The 21,259-nt window shown below is 45.9% G+C and overlaps 1 protein-coding gene across 2 annotated transcripts; it reads right to left on the bottom strand.

Moving 5' to 3' along the window:
* Positions 1–5,621: 5,621 nt before the first annotated feature.
* stx12 (syntaxin 12) lies at positions 5,622–20,436 on the bottom strand. Of its 2 annotated transcripts, none has more exons than XM_042012335.1 (10): positions 20,276–20,436; positions 19,622–19,751; positions 18,243–18,312; positions 18,071–18,170; positions 13,462–13,599; positions 12,011–12,054; positions 9,874–9,979; positions 9,696–9,768; positions 6,376–6,458; positions 5,622–6,293 (listed from the first exon to the last, which is right to left on the bottom strand). In XM_042012335.1, exons 2-10 carry the CDS (start codon positions 19,716–19,718, stop codon positions 6,201–6,203), a joined length of 804 nt encoding a protein of 267 aa, XP_041868269.1. In that variant the 5' UTR covers positions 19,719–19,751; positions 20,276–20,436; the 3' UTR covers positions 5,622–6,200. The 2 variants fall into 2 exon arrangements, with proteins under 2 accessions (XP_041868269.1, XP_041868268.1); XM_042012334.1 differs by having other exon boundaries at positions 19,622–19,755; positions 20,276–20,435.
* Between the last annotated feature and the right edge of the window lie 823 nt (positions 20,437–21,259).

Raw genomic sequence — 21,259 nt, 5'->3', positions numbered from 1 at the left:
CCCGAGCAGCCCCGCCTGCCATGCACATCATGGCATGCCCCCCAAAAGTTGTTTGTATTGTGTTCTTGTGTTTTGAAGTGTAATTAAAACTGCAAGCTGCCACAGGGTACAGCCAAGGAGGTCACTTAGGTGGTCCCCCACCCAGCATGACATGCACGCCTCAGAAGTGTGTGTAAGAAAGAGCGGGGAAGAAGAGGGGTCCAGGGATGTCAAATCAGAAGGAAGCAAACTCCCTCCAGAGAATGAGCCGCTGGTAGCAGTAGGCACACCCGCTTCCCGGGAGGAACCCCAGGGTAGGACAGGCTAGGAGCAGTCGTCCCCCGTGACCAGGATACACACCACCGCAGCCAATAAGCCGCGGCCACCCACCCACCACATGCCCAGGAAGCAAGGAGAAGGGGGGGACGAGGACAGCGGGAGAGCCCAGATCCACAACCCACCACCCCCAGGCCCACCCAGGTCTCCCCCACAGGTGCATGTGATCCTTCCCCACATTCCCCACTATGTTCCACTTACACATGCACATGCACACACCAATCTCGCAGTCACACCATTAACCATACCCCAGTGTCTTCCCCTACAATCCCCCAAGCCTCACTCAGCCTCCCTTCGTACCCCTACACCCCTCCTGCCCCTGTGCCATACCCGGGGCAGACACCAGGGGTCTCATTTATCAAACTGTGTGTAGCAGATGGTGGCAGATGCTGTCAACGCCGTGTCAAAAGGGAAGACACACCAAAGGTATCGGACTGTGCAGCTGGATATCTCAGTCGGTAGAGCATCCATCTGCCATGCAGCCCACAGTAGATCGTTCTGGAGAAAAGCGTCTTCTAAATGACAGCAATGATGCCAGTTATGTAGTCTTTTGCTTTAATGTATAAAATAAACATGGGTCGGGGGTGCTCCAGCTGGGTTGGTGGTGCTCCAGCTGGGTGGGCGGGGCTGCAGCTGTGGTTGGAGGCCAGAGACTCCACCCAGCACTGCAGCTGCGTGTCCTCAGAGGAAGTCCTGCAGGTGCAGAGGGACACCATCACTGCTATTAACCAGGTCGACGAGGAGTTGCAGGAGATAAAGACCATCTGGACTGAAATTGGGACAACAATTGTGTAAGAAATAAATAAATAAACAAGGAAAATCCACCTCTTGTGTGTTTCATAAGAGTTGCATCACTTCTAGACCTCCAGTCTGTCCCACTCTGCTGGATCTCAGAATAAATGACCAAAGCTCACTCTTTGCATTTTCTTTTACTGACTGGTAAATGTTGACAGCAGACTGTCCACCTCATCATCTCCTTGATTTTCTTCTGGACCGTTGGTGTTGCAGTTTCCTGTTTTCCCCGATTTTGTACCTACGCCTGGGTTAGAGTTGCCGTGGAGGTAGGAACATTCTCCCACCAAGTTTGGTTTTTATAAATCCCAAAAGTTGACTATATTTGGTGTACGCCAGTTCTTGTACCTACGCCAGCTTTATAAATAAGGCCTCAGGGCATGCACCAGCCCACCCCGTGGCAGCACACCCGGTTAGGCCCAGAACCCCCGGTACTAACCAACCCCTCCACTCCCAAGAGAGGGGGCTACCCCCCGGCATCAGACCCAGAATTCCCACCCAGCCCACCCCAGAACAATCCGGCCAAGGGCCAACGCCCACCAACCTCATCCGCAGACCCCCCCTCCCCATGGCCCCACAGGACCGGACATGGAGCTGCCCCCACAGAGGAGCAGTCCAGATCCCCATCAAAGGAAACTACCAGGGACCCGCAGCCAGAAGGAAGCCCCTGCCAATATCCAACCCCCAAAGCAACAAGGTCACAAACTTCCACCTACACTAAGGGATGGATCTAATCCCAGGGAAACGTTTTTCTGTATGTAGAACATTTTCCGTTTTTGCAAGCAGATAGTTTTCTGGTTCTGGGTCCAGATTGTTTTTCTGGATCAAGAGCATTTTCAGGTTCTGGGTCTAGATTGTTTTTTGAAATCTAGAACGTTCCCAGGTTCTAGATCTAGAACCTTTAACGTTCTGGATGCAGAATGTTTTTTCTGTATGTAGAAACTTTACAGTTTTTGGGAAGCAGAATGTTTTCAGGTTCTGCAACCAGAAAGTTCTTAGGTTCTGGACTAGAACTTTTCTGGTTCTGGATGCAGAACATTTTTAGGTTCTGGGTCCAGATCATCAATGATGACTGATTTTAGACAGACTTTATTGTCATTTTGTACACAGCAAGTGTAAACAAAGCGAGACGTGGTTTGCACAAGCTTCAGTTTACGTGAGGGAGCAAGGAGACATTATTAGGGCAGGTGATGATAAGGCGCAGATATTTGAATATTTGTATTTTATATACAACTCTGTTAAAATCATTTAAGATTAAATAGTAATAATAAATAGCAGGTAGGAAAAACATTCAAATGCAGAGTGGTCATGTCCAGAAAGAGTGTGAGCTGTTCATGACTGTAAGTGTTTTAACAGAGGCCTGGGGAACAAAGCTGTTGCAGAACCTGGTGGTCCTGCAGCGAATGCTGTGGACCCTCTTTCCAGAGGCTAGTAGGGTAAACAGTCCGGGGTAGGCGTGTGAGGAGTCAATACAGATCTTCTCGAGACATGCAGTGTTTCTGAGAACAATCCTGGGTGGAGGGGAGAGGGGTCCCGATGATCCAGTCTGCTGTCCTCACCTCTCGCCTCACATCCTCCCCGACAGAGGCACTGTAGCCTCCTCACCACACAGAGATGCAGCTGGCAAGGATGGTGCTCCTGTAGAATGTGGTGAAGATGGTGGGAGCAGGTGGGCTCTTCTCATCCTCTGTGGGAGGCACATCCACTGCTGTGCCCTTTTGACCAGTGATGCCGTCGCTGGGCTGGTTCTTCCTGAAGTCGACAATGATCTCATTGGTCTGTTCCACATTCAGGATCAAGATGTTGTCTCTGCACCAGCCCACCAGCAGCTCTACCTCCTCTCTGTAGGTCGGCCAGGTCGTTGCGGTCCCTGATGAGGCCCACCACTGTTGTGTCATCCGCCAATTTCACAGTGTGGTTTGTGGCATATCTGGGGACACAGTCGTGTGTCGTCAAGGTGAACAGCAGGACTCAGAATGCAGCCCTGAGGGGCACCAGTGCTGAGGGTGATGATACCAGAGGTGTTCTGTCTGACCCACATCGACTGTGGTCGGTCAGTGAGGAAGTCAAGCAGCCAGTTCTGCAGGAGTGCTGAGGCCCAGAGGTCCCAGCTTGCCTACCAGGTGCTGTGGGATGATGGTATTAAAAGCTGAAGTCCAGGAACAGCATCTACACAAGTTCTCCTCCAGGTGTGCAAGGCTTCTGTGTAGATGTGGGATAATCCAGAATGTTTTTCTAAATGTAGAAACTTTTCAGTTTTTGCAAGCATAATGTTTTCTTCTTCTCTTTGTGTCTGTTCAACATTTCTAACTTCCTGTTTGAACATCAGCTTTCATTCCTCAGTTGAAACAACCAAAGACTAAAATAACCAAACTGTATTTGCTCTGACACATCCTTCCTGATCAAACCAGGAATTAGACAAAATCAGCTGTTGGTCTTTCTCCCTGTAAAAATATGAAGTAAAATAAATCCAATACAGAATTTCATGAAATTTTCTTTCTTTTATCCTAATGACTCTCCATCCGACTCATTTCAAGGTGTTGTTCATGGAGAACTGAAACCTCTGTGTATGAAAGTCCCAACAAGCTGCACACCCCTGGTGGAGCCCCTGGTACTCTCTCTGATGAACCGATTCACCACCTGAACATCTCAAAAGAGGAACGATCGTTTCTTTTCTGTACAGTATAAAGAGACCTGCGGGAACATGAAAACAAACAGATGGGAATAAAAAATAAATAAATGTCCTCAGTTCTCTGACCAGCAGACGGGTGGACTGGGTCCTGTCCTTATTGTTAGACTCCAGATCGGCTGTTGTTTCTGTGTCAGTAAATTCTCTGCTCTCCACCGGATCAACATGATGATGATGATGATGATGATAATCCAGTCAGAGACCACCTGCTCATCCATTTCTGCTCATCTGCTCTCTGCTGCTCTCTGCTGGACCTGGACTCTGCTGGATCCCCCTACCCTGGCTGGTCTCTGCTGGACCATCCAACCCGGGTTGGTGTCTGTTAAACCTGGACTCTGTGGGACTGTCCAACCGGTGCTGGTTACTGCCGGACCTGGACTCTGCTGGACAATCCAACATGGACTGACCTCTGCTAGATGAGGTCTGTGCTGGACCTTTGAACCAGGGCTGGACTGAAGCACAGCTACCAGTCCACATCTAGGGACTGGTTTTGATGGAACTTCTATTGGTTTCTGTATGATTTGTCAATCAGAACTACATCCAGATTATCCAGGCATTAATACCCTGAAGTTAGTTGGGAATAGTACAACTAATGGTACAACTACTAGTACTTTATTATTACTGTTATCATGACTTAGTGACAGCTCGACATGTTAGAGCTGATGATGAAGGACGGCTGTGTCTTACAGGTTAACTGGAAGACGACTCTGTGGATCAGTGGAATTCCAGTATTTGGGTTTCCAGGATGACCCAGTAACTTACTGGTGTCTGATGATTTCTGCCCAGTCTGAGCCGCCATCTGCTGGAGAAGCTGCAGTCCTGCAGAACTTCAAGGTTTTCAGGAGTTTCTTCTCTTTTAAAGTTTTCCTAACGTGTCCTTGAACTTACAGTAAAATAAAAGTACTGAACTACTTCAGGATGGAAGTAGTTCTTCTGTTACCGCCACCATCCTGGTCTTTCTGTGAACCATGTATTCCTTTAACGTTTGCTGTGAAGATTCACGAGTTTCAACAGAAACAAAATAGTTTCAGTAGAGAGAATCAGAGACATCCTTCCCGCTGCTGACGCTCGTCTACAGCAGCTGCAGAAGATGATTTATGTTTGGACTGTTTCTGTCCTGCAAGCTAAATATTTAACAAATATAGAATTACTGAAAAATGTCTGTTAAATAACAAAAAGTGGAAATAAATGAATAAATATTAATAATTCAGAATCGATGGGATGTGTTTTTCAGTAACTTAATAAAAACAATACTTATTTCACTCCGATTACTTCAGCTGCAGAAAGATGTAAAAAACTGTTTCTATTGGTATCTAATCAGTTTACTTAAGTTACTTTTGTTTTATTCTCCTAGAATGAGTCATTATTATATACTGGCTGTGGGTCCATTTCAGCCTTTTAATCCCCATTTCCACCAACTGATGCGGGTTGGTCCAGTAAACCCTGATCTCCGTCTTTCCATAGCAACGGGACTCTCACCTGGTCGGCGGGGTATCAGCTGGATAGCGGCAGATGCAGCAGGTATCTAATTGTGTGACATCGTACCGGTGCAACAAAAAATTTGAATTATAAGGAAGAAGTCATCTTTAAGAAGTTTAATGATAGATCACATTCTTCTGTCACCTTTAACAGTCACCTGGAAATTTTCAGAAAACCTGCATCAGCCTCTTATGCGTCTTTTTGTTGATGTTGTATATTATTAAATTTTCTGAGTTCAATGTTGAAAGTAAAAAAAGGACAAACTACACTTCCCTTTAAACTAAGCAGAAAAGTGTAAATGAGGAAACTCCGTGTCCACGCCGAGAGGAAACACGAAACTCCAGCAGTGCTTTAAGACATTTATTACATATTCAGTCTGGAGTCATAGAAATTAACTTAAAACATGTTTTCTGAAGATCACTCTTTCATTTCATCGTCCTTCATAACACAGACTTTAGACGTGGACTCAGCTGAACTTGTACAACATGGACCACCTCCAGACTACTGTGTCACTATGAGACCATGAACCACAGCAGCGCCCACAAGTTACAGAAAAAAACATTAAAATAACAGGATATAAAGACAAGATGCATGTTTTTAAGTCACTCCGACACTTATTTTACATGTGAAATACAGTGTGGCTAGTATTAGTGCAGAATATAAGACGAGATAAATATATGAGGACAACGACGGAGTTTCAGATCTCAGGGTCTCCCCTACCATCAGTCCTCGGTTTCCTTCTTACTTACAGCAGCAGTTTCAACTATTTTACAAATCAGAAAGACGTGATCATTTCAGATGACACAGAACTGATGCTGACCAGCCATGAGATGGTTGGACTCTGCTGGTCTTCTTATAGTTTGTGATTCCAAGCAGGTATTAGCAGGTGGGAGGGGGAGGGTGGGACGCTGGTGGTGCGATCAGCTCACTTTGAAACCCACCAGATGATGATGGCGAGGATGGTGAGTACGACGGAGCACACCATGGCAAGGATGCACATCTTCTTCCTGGACTTTTGCTGTGATAGAGGAAGCAGCAGGTTTACAGACAGGAAGTTGATTAACCAGCGGCGGTCTCAGCGGCCGCTGTTTGACACCAACCTGGTAGTACGCTGCTCTCTGGAGCTGCTCCGCCCCTCGTTCTACATGGACCTCAGCGTTCTCCACGTTCGCCTCGATGCTATCTGCAAAGAACAACACGGAAAGGATGCTTCACGACCGAAGTCACATTTCCAGAGTTCAGTCTTAAACCGGAGGTTCTGGTAAGGCTCTGAATGAGTCAAACTTAGCCCAGATGTTCATCTATTCTGACTGGAAATATTTATAAATGTGGAACAATTAATGATGAGAATAGTTCTGAATGAGTCACTAATTATTTCTCACGCTGCACATGCTCAGGATGGGGGATTGAAATGAAAGCTAGGCTATTACTTTGTTAATAAACTGGCTTGTATGAATACTGCTTGGATCACAATGAACTGTCTGGAATTGATTTGTCTGTAAAGTGCCCTGATGACTGAATTAATTAAAGCCTATATGAAGGCTCTTTGTTATTCAGGACAGGACTCAGATGTTCCCGTCTCCGGCCATCGTCCACCTCCTGACCATGTGACAGAGGATGCTGACGTCATCTTATTGGCTTGTTTGTGGTGGATTTTTCCTCTTTTCTTTGGCCTGAATTCTGTCTCATCTCAGTCCAAACTGCAGCATCAGCATCACAGCATCACTTTCTAATCCCATAAATTGTCTGTCCACTGGAAGTTAGAAGATAAACACTTTTACTATCTACACTGCTCAAAACACAAAGGGAACACTAAAATAACATCTTAGATCTGAATGAATGAAATCTTATTAAACTTTGTTCTTTACATAGTTGAATGTGCCGACAACAAAATCACACAAAAATAATTAATGGAAATCAGATTTATGAACCCATGGAGGTCTGGATCTGGAGACACACTCCAAATTAAAGTGGAAAAACAACTACAAGCTGATCCAGCTTTGATGTAATGTCCTTAAAACAAGTCAGAATGAGGCTCAGTAGTGTGTGTGGCCTCCACGTGCCTGTAGGACCTCCCTACAACGCCTGGACATGCTCCTGATGAGGTGGCGATGGAGCTGGTGCTGACACACTCCAGCCACATGAGGTCTAGCATTGTCTTGCATTAGGAGGAACCCAGGGCCAACCGCACCAGCATGTGGTCTCACAAGGGGTCTGAGGATCTCATCTCGGTACCTAATGGCAGTCAGGCTACCTCTGGCGAGCGCATGGAGGGCTGTGCGGCCCCCCAAAGAAATGCCACCCCCCACCATTACTGACCCACTGCCAAACCGGTCATGCTGGAGGACGTTGCAGGCAGCAGAACGTTCTCCACGGTGTCTCCAGACTCTGTCACATCTGCCTCATGTGCTCAGTGTGAACCTGCTTTCATCTGTGAAGAACACAGGGCGCCAGTGGCCAAGTTACCAATCTTGGTGTTTTCTCTGGTAAACGCCAACCGTCCTGCACGGTGTTGGGCTGTAAACACAACCCCCACCTGTGGACGTCGGCCCTCATACCTCCCTCATGGAGTCTGTTTCTGACCGTTTGAGCTACACATGCACATCTGTGGCCTGCTGGAGGTCATGCAGGGCTCTGGCAGTGCTCCTCCTGTTCCTCCTTGTACAAAGGTGGAGGTAGCGTCCTGCTGCTGGGTTGTTGCCTCCTACGTCCTCCTCCAATGTGACTGACTTGCAGTTGCATTGTGTTGTTTAAGTGTTTCCTTTATGTTTTTGAGCCGTGTTTATAGTGACTTTTATGAGTCGATGTGACCCACAAAACCCCCCCTCTGGATGTTCTGGACAAAATCTGTTTAACAAATTCACCCAAAAAATGGAGGTGGTATTCAGCAGAGGATCAGACGTGTTTGTTAATCAGTGTTCACAGGTGTGATTAAAACAAGCCATAATCTAAGCAGGAATGACGCTGGTAAACGGAGGAACTGGGAGTTCTCCTCCCGTCCCAGCATGCATCACAGTCACAGACCTTCATCTCACCTAAAATACTGATTTTATTTCCAGCCTGCAGAAGTCACAGCATCTGCCCCACCTTGTTGCCTCACAGCCAGTGTTGGTGTAACAGCTGATTGTTACACTGATTTTCTTAATGAAAGCTTCTCATGAAGCTGCTGGACTGATGCGAATGCTCCCTGTTCGCTCTACAGGCACCACCCACAAATGAAGGAGGACTAAATGGATTAGCAGCTATGGGTGCCATGAAGGACATTTCCTCACATTTAAATTAATATTTGTTTTCATATTTGATTGTGTAATGAGTAAGAGGCTGTACCACTTTTTCTGCCTCTAATGCAGACGGTAAACAGTCCTCCAGGTCTAGATCCAGTCATCCATAAGACATCATTTACTCATCAAAGTGGCAGATAATAAAGTTTTGCTGAATAAAAGAACTGTTGGAAATCTGGTAAAGCCAGACCTCCATCTAGCAGAGATGCTGTCTTAATCCGATGAGACTTATACATGAAAACAAAAACAAGGAATCAAACTTCTCAAAAAGCAACAGGTGAGGAGGATGTTCTGAAACAGATGAAGCATCTGTGGGAGGAGGAGCATCTTAACAGCATTAACTCTTCCTCATTTGTCCTCCTGACTTTACTCTGAGACAATGCTGTTCAGGAAATATTCAGAAAACTTTTTTATCCCATACGGGCAATTCTTCTACACAGTTCCCATGAGGTCGTTGGAAGACACGGCAAATAAATGCTTTAGATAATCAACAATAAAACGATGAATACGGATACAGGCAGACAGCTGCTGGCTCAGCTAGAAGAAAGCTATGAATTTAAAATGACTGCTGTGTGACAGCTGAAGGACAAACAGATGTAGAACATCTATTGGTTCTCCTTGGAGAGCATGGTAGCACCGGCCTGATGGCATCAAAGCCAACATATGGTGAGGATCACTGACGAAGGTCTTTGCTTTCTTAATAACCTGAAGCTCTCAGAAGGAAGGAAGTCTCTCTGTCTGACTTGGTTTTAATGTGCAGGCTGTTCTCGTCCTTCGGAGGTAAACCAGTGAACCAACAGATAAAATGTTAAGATGCTTTCAATGAATGAACAATAAAGTTCTTTAAAATGGTCTCACTGACATTAAAAGAGCTCAGTCTCCTCCTCAGATGGGTTCTCTGGTGGCCTCTCTTCACCACAGACTCACTACTGACATCCAACCTGAACTTACAGTCAAAAGATATTTACAGTCTTGATGCTCCACAGCATTATTTCTATTAAAACTCCATTTCTCAGGAGGTGCAGTGAAGGCTTTTCCACCAATGGTGAGGGTTTCATTTCCATTGCTGTCATTTAGTGCAGAATAAACCTACTCCCCATTCAGGGTAGGGTTAGGGTTACAGACCCTGAGCTACTCACCGATCATCTCTCCCTGGTCATGGATCATCACTGCCAAGTCCTTAAAGATGTGGTTCACATCCAAGATGTCAGACTGCAATGAAGAAAACAACAATCAGCTGTGGATGGTGTTGTGGTATCCATGGTAACAAGCCTCTGATCCTCCACTGGGACATGCCAGAAGTTAAGAGAAGCTGACCTCAAGCTGTCGGATGTTGGTTTCTCTCTCCTTGATGAGCTCCAAGTCCTCCTCTGTGATGGCCACCTCCTCAGTCTGTGTGGTCATCTGACCCCAGTCCTCCTGGCTAAATACAAAGAAAACATGCAGAGTTGGAATAAAGTAAGGATATTATCTGCCTTTTATTTTTCAGGATGGGGTTTCTAACTCAGTTCGGTTCTATGAGGAACGCAGCACTGCCGGTTTTTAATGTTTCCCTGCTCCAACACACCTGATTCAAATTAATTTTATAATGTTATTCATTTTGTAAGTCAGGTTGTTGGAGCAGGGAAACATCGAAAACTAGCAGGACTGCGGCCCTGGTAGAACAGAACTGAATGGCTCGGGTCTAATTCATCCTGATCCACCAAAGTCTTTTAATCTTATATAAGAACCTTTAGATTCTTGAGCTCATTAATGAAGCTGTTAATTATTAAATAATGTTTTCATTCTTTAATAATAATTTCCTGTCCTCGCCACCCCTCAATGGGTCCTCATTCCTGGTCCTGATGGAGGTTTTCTTTCCTGGATCTAATTCTGATGGAGGTTCTCTTTCCTGGATCTGGTTCTGATGGAGGTTTTCTTTCCTGGATCTGGTTCTGATGGAGGTTTTCCTTCCTGGATCTGGTTCTGATGGAGGTTTTCTTTCCTGGATCTGGTTCTGATGGAGGTTTTCCTTCCTGGATCTGGTCCTGATGGAGGTTTTCTTTCCTGGATCTGGTTCTGATGGAGGTTTTCTTTTCCTGGATCTGGTCCTGATGGAGGTTTTCTTTCCTGGATCTGGTTCTGATGGAGGTTTTCCTTCCTGGATCTGGTTCTGATGGAGGTTTCCTTTCCTGGATCTGGTTCTGATGGAGGTTTTCCTTCCTGGATCTGGTCCTGATGGAGGTTTTCTTTCCTGGATCTGGTTCTGATGGAGGTTTTCCTTCCTGGATCTGGTTCTGATGGAGGTTTTTTTTCCTGGATCTGGTTCTGATGGAGGTTTCCTTTCCTGGATCTGGTTCTGATGGAGGTTTTCCTTCCTGGATCTGGTTCTGATGGAGGTTTCCTTTCCTGGATCGGGTTCTGATGGAGGTTTTCCCTCCTGGATCTGGTTCTGATGGAGGTTTTCTTTCCTGGATCTGGTTCTGATGGAGGTTTTCCTTCCTGGATCTGGTCCTGATGGAGGTTTTCTTTCCTGGATCTGGTTCTGATGGAGGTTTCCTTTCCTGGATCTGGTTCTGATGGAGGTTTTCTTTCCTGGATCTGGTTCTGATGGAGGTTTTCTTTCCTGGATCTGATTCTGATGGAGGTTTTCCTTCCTGGATCTGGTTCTGATGGAGGTTTTTCTTTCCTGGATCTGGTTCTGATGGAGGTTTTCTTTCCTGGATCTGGTTCTGATGGAGGTTTTCTTTCCTGGATCTGGTTCTGATGGAGGTTTCCTTCCTGGATCTGATTCTGATGGAAGTTTTCCTTCCTGGATCTGGTTCTGATGGAGGTTACCTTTCCTGGATCTGGTTCTGATGGAGGTTTCCTTCCTGGATCTGATTCCGATGGAAGTCTTCCTTCCTGGATCTGGTTCTGATGGAGGTTTTCCTTCCTGGATCTGGTTCTGATGGAGGTTTTCTTTCTTGGATCTGGTTCTGATGGAAGTTTTCTTTCCTGGATCTGATTCTGATGGAAGTTTTCCTTCCTGGATCTGGTTCTGATGGAGGTTTCCTTCCTGGATCTGATTCCGATGGAAGTCTTCCTTCCTGGATCTGGTTCTGATGGAGGTTTTCCTTCCTGGATCTGGTTCTGATGGAGGTTTTCCTTCCTGGATCTGGTTCTGATGGAGGTTTCCTTCCTGGATCTGATTCTGATGGAAGTTTTCCTTCCTGGATCTGGTTCTGATGGAGGTTTTTCTTTCCACTATGTCTTCATGCAGCTCAAGATGAAGGATTGTGAAAGAGAAGATTTGATCCAATCCCTTGGTTTCCTTAGCTTGTTAGCATTTATATGAATGGGTTTATAGGATCAGAGTTATTATAAATTGGACTAGTGTGGATTTGTTTTAACTGGATTATAAATGGACTATAATTAACTGGACTGAATTAACATCTGACACAAACAGAGGACTGAAAGCCTCAAAGTGACTCACTTATCAAAAGAAACGAGTTTCTCGTCCCGGAAACTGTCTTCGTTCTAAAAGAAGGAAAAACTTGATTATTCATCTGTATTCGTCCCAATAATGAAGTCACACAGCAATAAAAAAAACAAATAAAACCTCCTTCAGTCAATGTTTTCACACCTGATGATCGCCAGGGTTACTGGAACAAAACCAGTCCCAATTCCTCCTCTCAGATCTGACCAGACCATCTGATGGTCACAGAAACAACCAATAAGCTCAACAGCTGATCATGTTCCACATCCTCATGTCCAAAAGAAAAGATGGCTTGGTCCCAGAGAATCAGTAGGACCCGCAACTTCCAGGATGAGAAAAACAGAGTCACAGTGGGTGTGATCATATGTGTGGCGTCAACTGAACTGCCAGAGATCAAGTCTCCTCCAAAAGTTCAGCAGAGAATAAGAGGCCGACAGAAACACTGAAGATGTCCTAAAAATCCAACACTACGCAGCTCTAGAAAACACGAGAAAGCTGCATGTGTTTGTGGTGAAGCATCAGGCTGAGAACATACTGGCTGATAAACCAGGAAAAAGAGCAGAGCAGCTTCCATCAGACTCACCGTGAGGGTCTGAGCTGCACCAGGGGCCTCAATTATAAACCTGAGCATAGCAAAGCAGACTACAGCTGGCATACGTAGGGAAAAACGGAAATGTGGTGCATAAAAACCTCCCGATTTATAAAAGTCTGTGTAAGCACGTCCCCTGTTTTCGTTTATAAATCAGAATCAATTCTAAAGTTGGCGCACGTGAGGGAGCCACATGGTGCTATAAAAGCCATGGTGAACACCAACGATAAATATTCATGGATATCTTTTCTTTTCAGAATGAGAGACGGAGATCCTGATGGACCACGGTGGGGACGGCGTGGTCATCACCAGGTCAGAAAGGCGGAGGAGGGCAGCAGGTGGAGATTGTCATCGCCGTGTCAGAGAAGACAAGCCAGAGGCACCGGATGGTGCAGATCATTTATTCCTTTGTTTTAAATTATGAAATGAACATGTACAGTTACAGTTAAGATTGGCCCTCGTTTATTTAGTGTTCAGTAATAAACTATATTGCCAAAAGCTTTGGCTCTCCTGCCTTGACTCTCATATAAACTTCATAGACATCCCATCCTTAATCAGATGATTTCAGTGTGACGCTGGCCCAGGCTTTGCAGCTACAACAGCGTCAACTCTTCTGGGAAGGCTTTCCACAGGTTTAGGAGTGTGTTATAGGCATTTTTGACCGTTCCTCCAGAAGCACATTTGTGAGGTCAGACACTGATGTTGGACGAGAAGGCCTTGCTCTCAGCCTCCGCTCTAATTCATCCCAAAGGTGTCTATCGGGTTGAGGTCAGGACTCTGTGCAGGCCAACCAAGTTCGCTCATCCAGATCTGGATGGACCTTGTGTGTTTTTCATCCCGTTCTCGGTCTGTAACTTACTGAAAGACGGGAACCGGCTCTTGCTCTAGCTATGGACTCCCTCTCCTTCTCTGCTGCTCGGCGCTGGACGACCTGGAAGTTGTTGAGAGCTGCAGAGAAATCACTCATCAGACGATCTCTCTGGATCTTCTGCTGCCGCTGGACAGGACACAGGAGAAGAGTTAGAGACATGAGAGGAGCCATGAGACGACCAGAGACAGGAGAAGAGTTAGAGACATGGGAGGAGACATGAGACGACCAGAGACAGGAGAAGAGTTAGAGAAATGGGAGGAGACATGAGACGACCAGAGACAGGAGAAGAGTTAGAGACATGGGAGGAGACATGAGACGACCAGAGACAGGAGAAGAGTTAGAGAAATGGGAGGAGACATGAGACGACCAGAGACAGGAGAAGAGTTAAAGACATGGGAGGAGCCATGAGACGACCAGAGACAGGAGAAGGGTTAGAGACATGAGAGGAGCCATGAGACGACCAGAGACAGGAGAAGAGTTAGAGACATGGGAGGAGACATGAGACGACCAGAGACAGGAGAAGAGTTAGAGAAATGGGAGGAGACATGAGACGACCAGATACAGGAGAAGAGTTAGAGACATGGGAGGAGACATGAGACGACCAGAGACAGGAGAAGAATTAGACACATGAGAGGAGCCATGAGACGACCAGAGACAGGAGAAGAGTTAGAGACATGGGAGGAGACATGAGACGACCAGAGACAGGAGAAGAGTTAGAGAAATGGGAGGAGACATGAGACGACCAGAGACAGGAGAAGAGTTAGAGACATGGGAGGAGACATGAGACGACCAGAGACAGGAGAAGAGTTAAAGACATGGGAGGAGCCATGAGACGACCAGAGACAGGAGAAGAGTTAGAGACATGAGAGGAGCCAAGAGACGACCAGAGACAGGAGAAGAGTTAGAGACATGGGAGGAGCCATGAGACGACCAGAGACATGAGAAGAGTTAGAGACATGGGAGGAGGCATGAGACGACCAGAGACATGAGAAGAGTTAAAGACATGGGAGGAGCCATGAGACGACCAGAGACATGAGAAGAGTTAAAGACATGGGAGGAGCCATGAGACGACCAGAGACAGGAGAAGAGTTAGAGACATGGGAGGAGCCATGAGACGACCAGAGACAGGAGAAGAGTTAGAGACATGAGCGGAGACATGAGACGACCAGAGACAGGAGAAGAGTTAGAGACATGAGCGGAGACATGAGACGACCAGAGACAGGAGAAGAGTTAGAGACATGAGCGGAGACATGAGACGACCAGAGACAGGAGAAGAGTTAGAGACATGAGCGGAGACATGAGACGACCAGAGACATGAGAAGAGTTAGAGACATGGAAGGAGCCATGAGACGACCAGAGACAGGAGAAGAGTTAAAGACATGAGAGGAGCCATGAGACGACCAGAGACAGGAGAAGAGTTAGAGACATGGGAGGAGACATGAGACGACCAGAGACAGGAGAAGAGTTAGAGACATGGAAGGAGCCATGAGACGACCAGAGACAGGAGAAGAGTTAGAGACATGAGCGGAGACATGAGACGACCAGAGACAGGAGAAGAGTTAGAGACATGAGCGGAGACATGAGACGACCAGAGACAGGAGAAGAGTTAGAGACATGGAAAGAGCCATGAGACGACCAGAGACAGGAGAAGGGTTAGAGACATGAGAGGAGCCATGAGACGACCAGAGACAGGAGAAGAGTTAGAGACATGAGAGGAGCCATGAGACGACCAGAGACAGGAGAAGGGTTAGAGACATGAGAGGAGCCATGAGACGACCAGAGACAGGAGAAGAGTTAGAGACATGAGAGGAGCCATGAGACGACCAGAGACAGGAGAAGAGTTAGAGACATGAGCGGAGCCATGAGACGACCAGAGACAGGAGAAGAGTTAGAGACATGAGAGGAGCCATGAGACGACCAGAGACAGGAGAAGAGTTAGAGACATGAGAGGAGCCATGAGACGACCAGAGACAAGAGAAGAGTTAGAGACATGAGAGGAGCCATGAGACGACCAGAGACAGGAGAAGAGTTAGAGACATGGGAGGAGACATGAGACGACCAGAGACAGGAGAAGAGTTAGAGACATGGGAGGAGCCATGAGACGACCAGAGACAGGAGAAGAGTTAGAGACATGGGAGGAGCCATGAGACGACCAGAGACAGGAGAAGAGTTAGAGACATGAGCGGAGACATGAGACGACCAGAGACAGGAGAAGAGTTAGAGACATGAGCGGAGACATGAGACGACCAGAGACAGGAGAAGAGTTAGAGACATGGAAGGAGCCATGAGACGACCAGAGACAGGAGAAGAGTTAGAGACATGAGCGGAGACATGAGACGACCAGAGACAGGAGAAGAGTTAGAGACATGAGCGGAGACATGAGACGACCAGAGACAGGAGAAGAGTTAGAGACATGGAAAGAGCCATGAGACGACCAGAGACAGGAGAAGGGTTAGAGACATGAGAGGAGCCATGAGACGACCAGAGACAGGAGAAGAGTTAGAGACATGAGAGGAGCCATGAGACGACCAGAGACAGGAGAAGAGTTAGAGACATGAGCGGAGCCATGAGACGACCAGAGACAGGAGAAGAGTTAGAGACATGAGAGGAGCCATGAGACGACCAGAGACAGGAGAAGAGTTAGAGACATGGGAGGAGACATGAGACGACCAGAGACATGAGAAGAGTTAGAGACATGGGAGGAGACATGAGACGACCAGGGACAGGAGAAGAGTTAGAGACATGGGAGGAGACATGAGACGACCAGAGACAGGAGAAGAGTTAGAGACATGGGAGGAGACATGAGACGACCAGAGACAGGAGAAGAGTTAGAGACATGAGCGGAGACATGAGACGACCAGAGACAGGAGAAGAGTTAGAGACATGGAAAGAGCCATGAGACGACCAGAGACAGGAGAAGGGTTAGAGACATGAGAGGAGCCATGAGACGACCAGAGACAGGAGAAGAGTTAGAGACATGAGAGGAGCCATGAGACGACCAGAGACAGGAGAAGAGTTAGAGACATGAGCGGAGCCATGAGACGACCAGAGACAGGAGAAGAGTTAGAGACATGAGAGGAGCCATGAGACGACCAGAGACAGGAGAAGAGTTAGAGACATGAGAGGAGCCATGAGACGACCAGAGACAGGAGAAGAGTTAGAGACATGGGAGGAGACATGAGACGACCAGAGACATGAGAAGAGTTAGAGACATGGGAGGAGACATGAGACGACCAGGGACAGGAGAAGAGTTAGAGACATGGGAGGAGACATGAGACGACCAGAGACAGGAGAAGAGTTAGAGACATGGGAGGAGACATGAGACGACCAGAGACATGAGAAGAGTTAGAGACATGGGAGGAGACATGAGACGACCAGGGACAGGAGAAGAGTTAGAGACATGGGAGGAGACATGAGACGACCAGAGACAGGAGAAGAGTTAGAGACATGGGAGGAGACATGAGACGACCAGAGACAGGAGAAGAGTTAGAGACATGGGAGGAGACATGAGACGACCAGAGACAGGAGAAGAGTTAGAGACATGAGAGGAGCCATGAGACGACCAGAGACAGGAGAAGAGTTAGAGACATGAAAGGAGCCATGAGACGACCAGAGACAGGAGAAGAGTTAGAGACATGAGAGGAGCCATGAGACGACCAGAGACAGGAGAAGAGTTAGAGACATGAGAGGAGCCATGAGACGACCAGAGACAGAAGAAGAGTTAGAGACATGAGAGGAGCCATGAGACGACCAGAGACAGGAGAAGAGTTAGAGACATGAGAGGAGCCATGAGACGAGCAGAGACAGGAGAAGAGTTAGAGACATGAGCGGAGCCATGAGACGACCAGAGACAGGAGAAGAGTTAGAGACATGGGAGGAGCCATGAGACGACCAGAGACAGGAGAAGAGTTAGAGACATGGGAGGAGACATGAGACGACCAGAGACAGGAGAAGAGTTAGAGACATGGGAGGAGACATAAGACGACCAGAGACAGGAGAAGAGTTAGAGACATGGGAGGAGACATGAGACGACCAGAGACAGGAGAAGAGTTAGAGACATGAGCGGAGACATGAGACGACCAGAGACAGGAGAGGAGTTAGAGACATGAGACAAATCAAACTGCCAACACTGTTGTTTTGTGCCAGAATTTCACGTGAATCAGATTCAAACAAAATTATTCAGGTCAGTCTGGAAAATAAAACTTTAAACAAATAAAGTTTTCAGTTTAAAACTAAAAGTTTGTAGGACGAGACTTCTATAAAGAGGAACATCCTCACCTTCATGTTTTCTTTCTAGTTTTATTTAACTTTGGTCAGAGTTTATGATTAAACCACAATATATCCCCGTTTTCTTTCCAGAGTCCAGAGGACTGTCTCACATGTCACTAACATGTCCACATAATGTCTGTACCAAAACCAGAGTCCACTGCTGTCATGTTTCTGATCTGTTTGTGTTAAAAATCAGTAGTAGAGTTCCTACCTCGGTTACTAAAGATGGTTTATTGGTGCAGCGTAAACAAACCCACCTAAACATCAGTGGTGTTAATTCTCCTTTACCAGCTTTAATCACCGTGGTGACAAATTCCCCAAAACCTACCTGCTCTGAGGGTGATGAAGGCAGAGGGACAGATCCCAGCTCCTTGAGATGTTTGTTGGTTTCTTTGGCCAGCTGGTTGGTATAATGTTGGATCTGCTGCCTGTGGACATGAGGACAGGTTCAGTTACATAATCATCATCATAATCCTCTTCACCATCTAGTAAGTACATACAGACGGTCCTGAAGTTCGCTGGTGTCCTGTCTGGTTCCCAACTGATTCACCATGGTCTTTATCTGAGCAGCTGTAAGACAAAAAAATAAAAACTCTTAGAGGGAGGAGGACAGGAGGAAAAAGAAGAGGAATGATATGATGAAGAAGAAGAGGCAAAAGAAAAATGAGATGAAGTAGAAAATGAGGAAAAGGATGAAGAATGAGGTGAAGAAGAATGAGACGATGAAGTAGTGAGTAAAGTAAGTAAATGTTTATTTATAAATCACCTTTCAAGATAAAAATCACAAAGTGCTTAACAATAAAACAACAAGAGGAAAAGAAGAATGAGAAGAAGTAGAAAAAATTGTTCTAACTATCCCAGTTCCAACCATCTGATCCATAAATCAACTTCCCTTCTAATCAAAAATCCTAATATGTGGTCATTCTAATTATTTTAACCCTTTAAATGCCCAATTGATTGCATGATGTAACTGTTACATGAAAAAATACACATAATTTTAAATAGTGGGAAATTAGTTATTTTCCATTATATTACATGTTAAGGGGATTTTATTTGGGGATCAAAATAAATGTTTTTACAATTTTTTGTACATTTAACAGATTAAAATAAAAATCAGCACCCAAAACAGCTTAATTTTAGTAAAGCTTACATCATGTAATAATTGGCATTCAAGGGTTAAAATAAACTGAACATTTTTCATATCTGGTAGTTTTGATTAGAACTAAAGTTGATTAAAATATTTTAGGTAAGAAAAGTGGAAAAATATTCATCTGTAGTATTCTTATTACAGTTTTTACAACTGACTTTTTTGTCCACTAATGACCTGAAAGCTTTGTAAATTGAAGCTACTGACATTTAACCAGCACAGCCCAGCTGACCATGTCCATCCCTTTATGACCACAGTGGAGCATCTTCTGATGCTACTTCCAGCAGGATAATGCACCATGTCACAAAGCTCAGATCATCTCCACCTGCTTTCTAGAACATGACGATGAGTTCACTGGACTCCAACGGCCTCCACAGCCACCAGATCTCAGTCCAGTAGAGCAGCTTTGGGATGTGGTGGAACGGGAGATTCTCACCATGGATGCAGCCGACAAACCTGCAGCAACTGTGTGATGCTGTCATGTCAACATGGAGAAAACCTCTGAGGAAGGTTTCCACCACCTGCTTCATCTATCACACCAGGTTTAAAAAGGTCCGACCCGGTACTAGAAGGTGGACCTGATGAAGAGGACGACCCGGTACTAGAAGGCGGACCTGATGAAGAGGACGACCCAGTACCAGAAGGTGGACCTGATGAAGAGGACGACCCGGTACTAGAAGGTGGACCAGTTATAGATGTGTATAAAATAAAAAGTAGAAGTGAAGAACTTACTGTTCTGTGTGATCTTCTGGATGTTGGAGCTGCATGTCTGAATCAGAGAGCTGAAGTCTCGAGGGACAGGGCGGAACTCTGCTTTACCATAAGACATGTTGGACTATTTATTTGCCTCTCAGATGGCAAGCTGTCTGAAGACAACACAAGCAAAAACAAAAAAGATGATTTTGTGTCAGAACATCTGACATGAATCTGAACAGATGAGTGACTGTGTGACGGGATCATGTGAGTCTCGCTGCAGCATCTGTGGAGGTCGTTATCTGTGCGGCTGATGGTTAGATTATTAACCGTCTACTGACGGAGAGGTAGACATGAACACCTGTTAGCTTGTTTACGGATCAAGCTGCTAATATTGAGACATGGAGGCGTTTTCAGAATATATCAGACTAATGACATGTGTCAAACAATGACAGAAACATCATGTTGGAGTGTTTTATTTTCACAGATGTGATTACTGCTCAAGAAGTTAGCTTAGCTGGCTGGTTGTTTACGAAATGTCACCAGACTGATTACTGCTCCGCTGTTAGCTTCCTAGCTAACTGATGCTAACTCGCCAGTTTCGATTGTTTACAATAAGCCGTTTTCTTTATCACACTTCATCGTAGATATGACTGAGAGACGACATCAGGATAAAACGTCTGGTTTACTTGCCGATTAGTGTGTTGAAAATGAAGTGAGAACTTTGGTCCTGCGGTCCGTTTTGGAGCTGGTTGTATCAGCTGAGATCACCCGACCCATTTACCCGAACAACCAACCCACATCCAGAGTCTGAAACCAAAGACCAATCATAAATACGGTTCCTCCCAGCCTTCAAATCCAGCAGGAACCAGTACCCCAAACACTTCCTTGTCCGTGACGTCATGACGCCATACAGTGACGACAGGCTGTGTGAGGAGCTGGCCGCGGTGGGAACAGCGACACCAAGTGGAAACCTCAGAGACTCCGGGTCCAAACACGTGTGAAGAGACAAATGGCTGCTTCATAAACAAATGACAGTTCTCAGAGGAAGCTGAACCTTGTCAGATCTGTGCTGAATTTACAGGAGATTACAGACATTTTAAAAACAGATAGGCTATGATAAACCCAACAAACATTGACGCCTGAAGGTGACACAGCAACGTTCTGTGAACCTTCCCTAAAGGTTGCCTAAAGGCTCGCTCACCTACGTCCATTTCAAACGTCATATGTCGCCGTCCTCATACTTCCATGTGTGTTTTGCGTTGTCATGGTTGTTAGGTTAGTTCCTCCTCTAGAGGTCAGTGCTAAATTCAGAGTTCGTTCCCAAGAGCGGACGTCAGTTTCAGACACCGTTTGGCAAAATAGTCTTTATAGTCTTTCTACAAAAGCTTGCACAATTTCTACAGTTGTTCTGCTTGTCTTCATTCTTCTTCTGCTTTTGTCCCCCCTTCCTGTTAATCTCCTTCTTCTCTGGTTTCTTTACCTTGTGAAGCTATTGTGTTCAGCACTGCCCCCATGATTTCTGGTTAATTAATTGATTAAAAAACTAAACAGGCTGATGTTGTTTAACTGATTTACATGACAGCGTGTCCATGGCAGAGTTCTGGGCTGATGCTGCACACATACACACACATGCACGCACAGGTGATCACACTTCATGGACAGAGCTTGTGCACT

The sequence above is a fragment of the Melanotaenia boesemani genome, chromosome 17 (genome assembly GCF_017639745.1).
Source record: "Melanotaenia boesemani isolate fMelBoe1 chromosome 17, fMelBoe1.pri, whole genome shotgun sequence".
In the NCBI taxonomy this organism is placed as follows: domain Eukaryota; kingdom Metazoa; phylum Chordata; class Actinopteri; order Atheriniformes; family Melanotaeniidae; genus Melanotaenia; species Melanotaenia boesemani.
The sequence above is the reverse complement of the archived record's forward strand: the minus strand, read 5'-3'. Positions and strand labels throughout refer to the sequence as shown.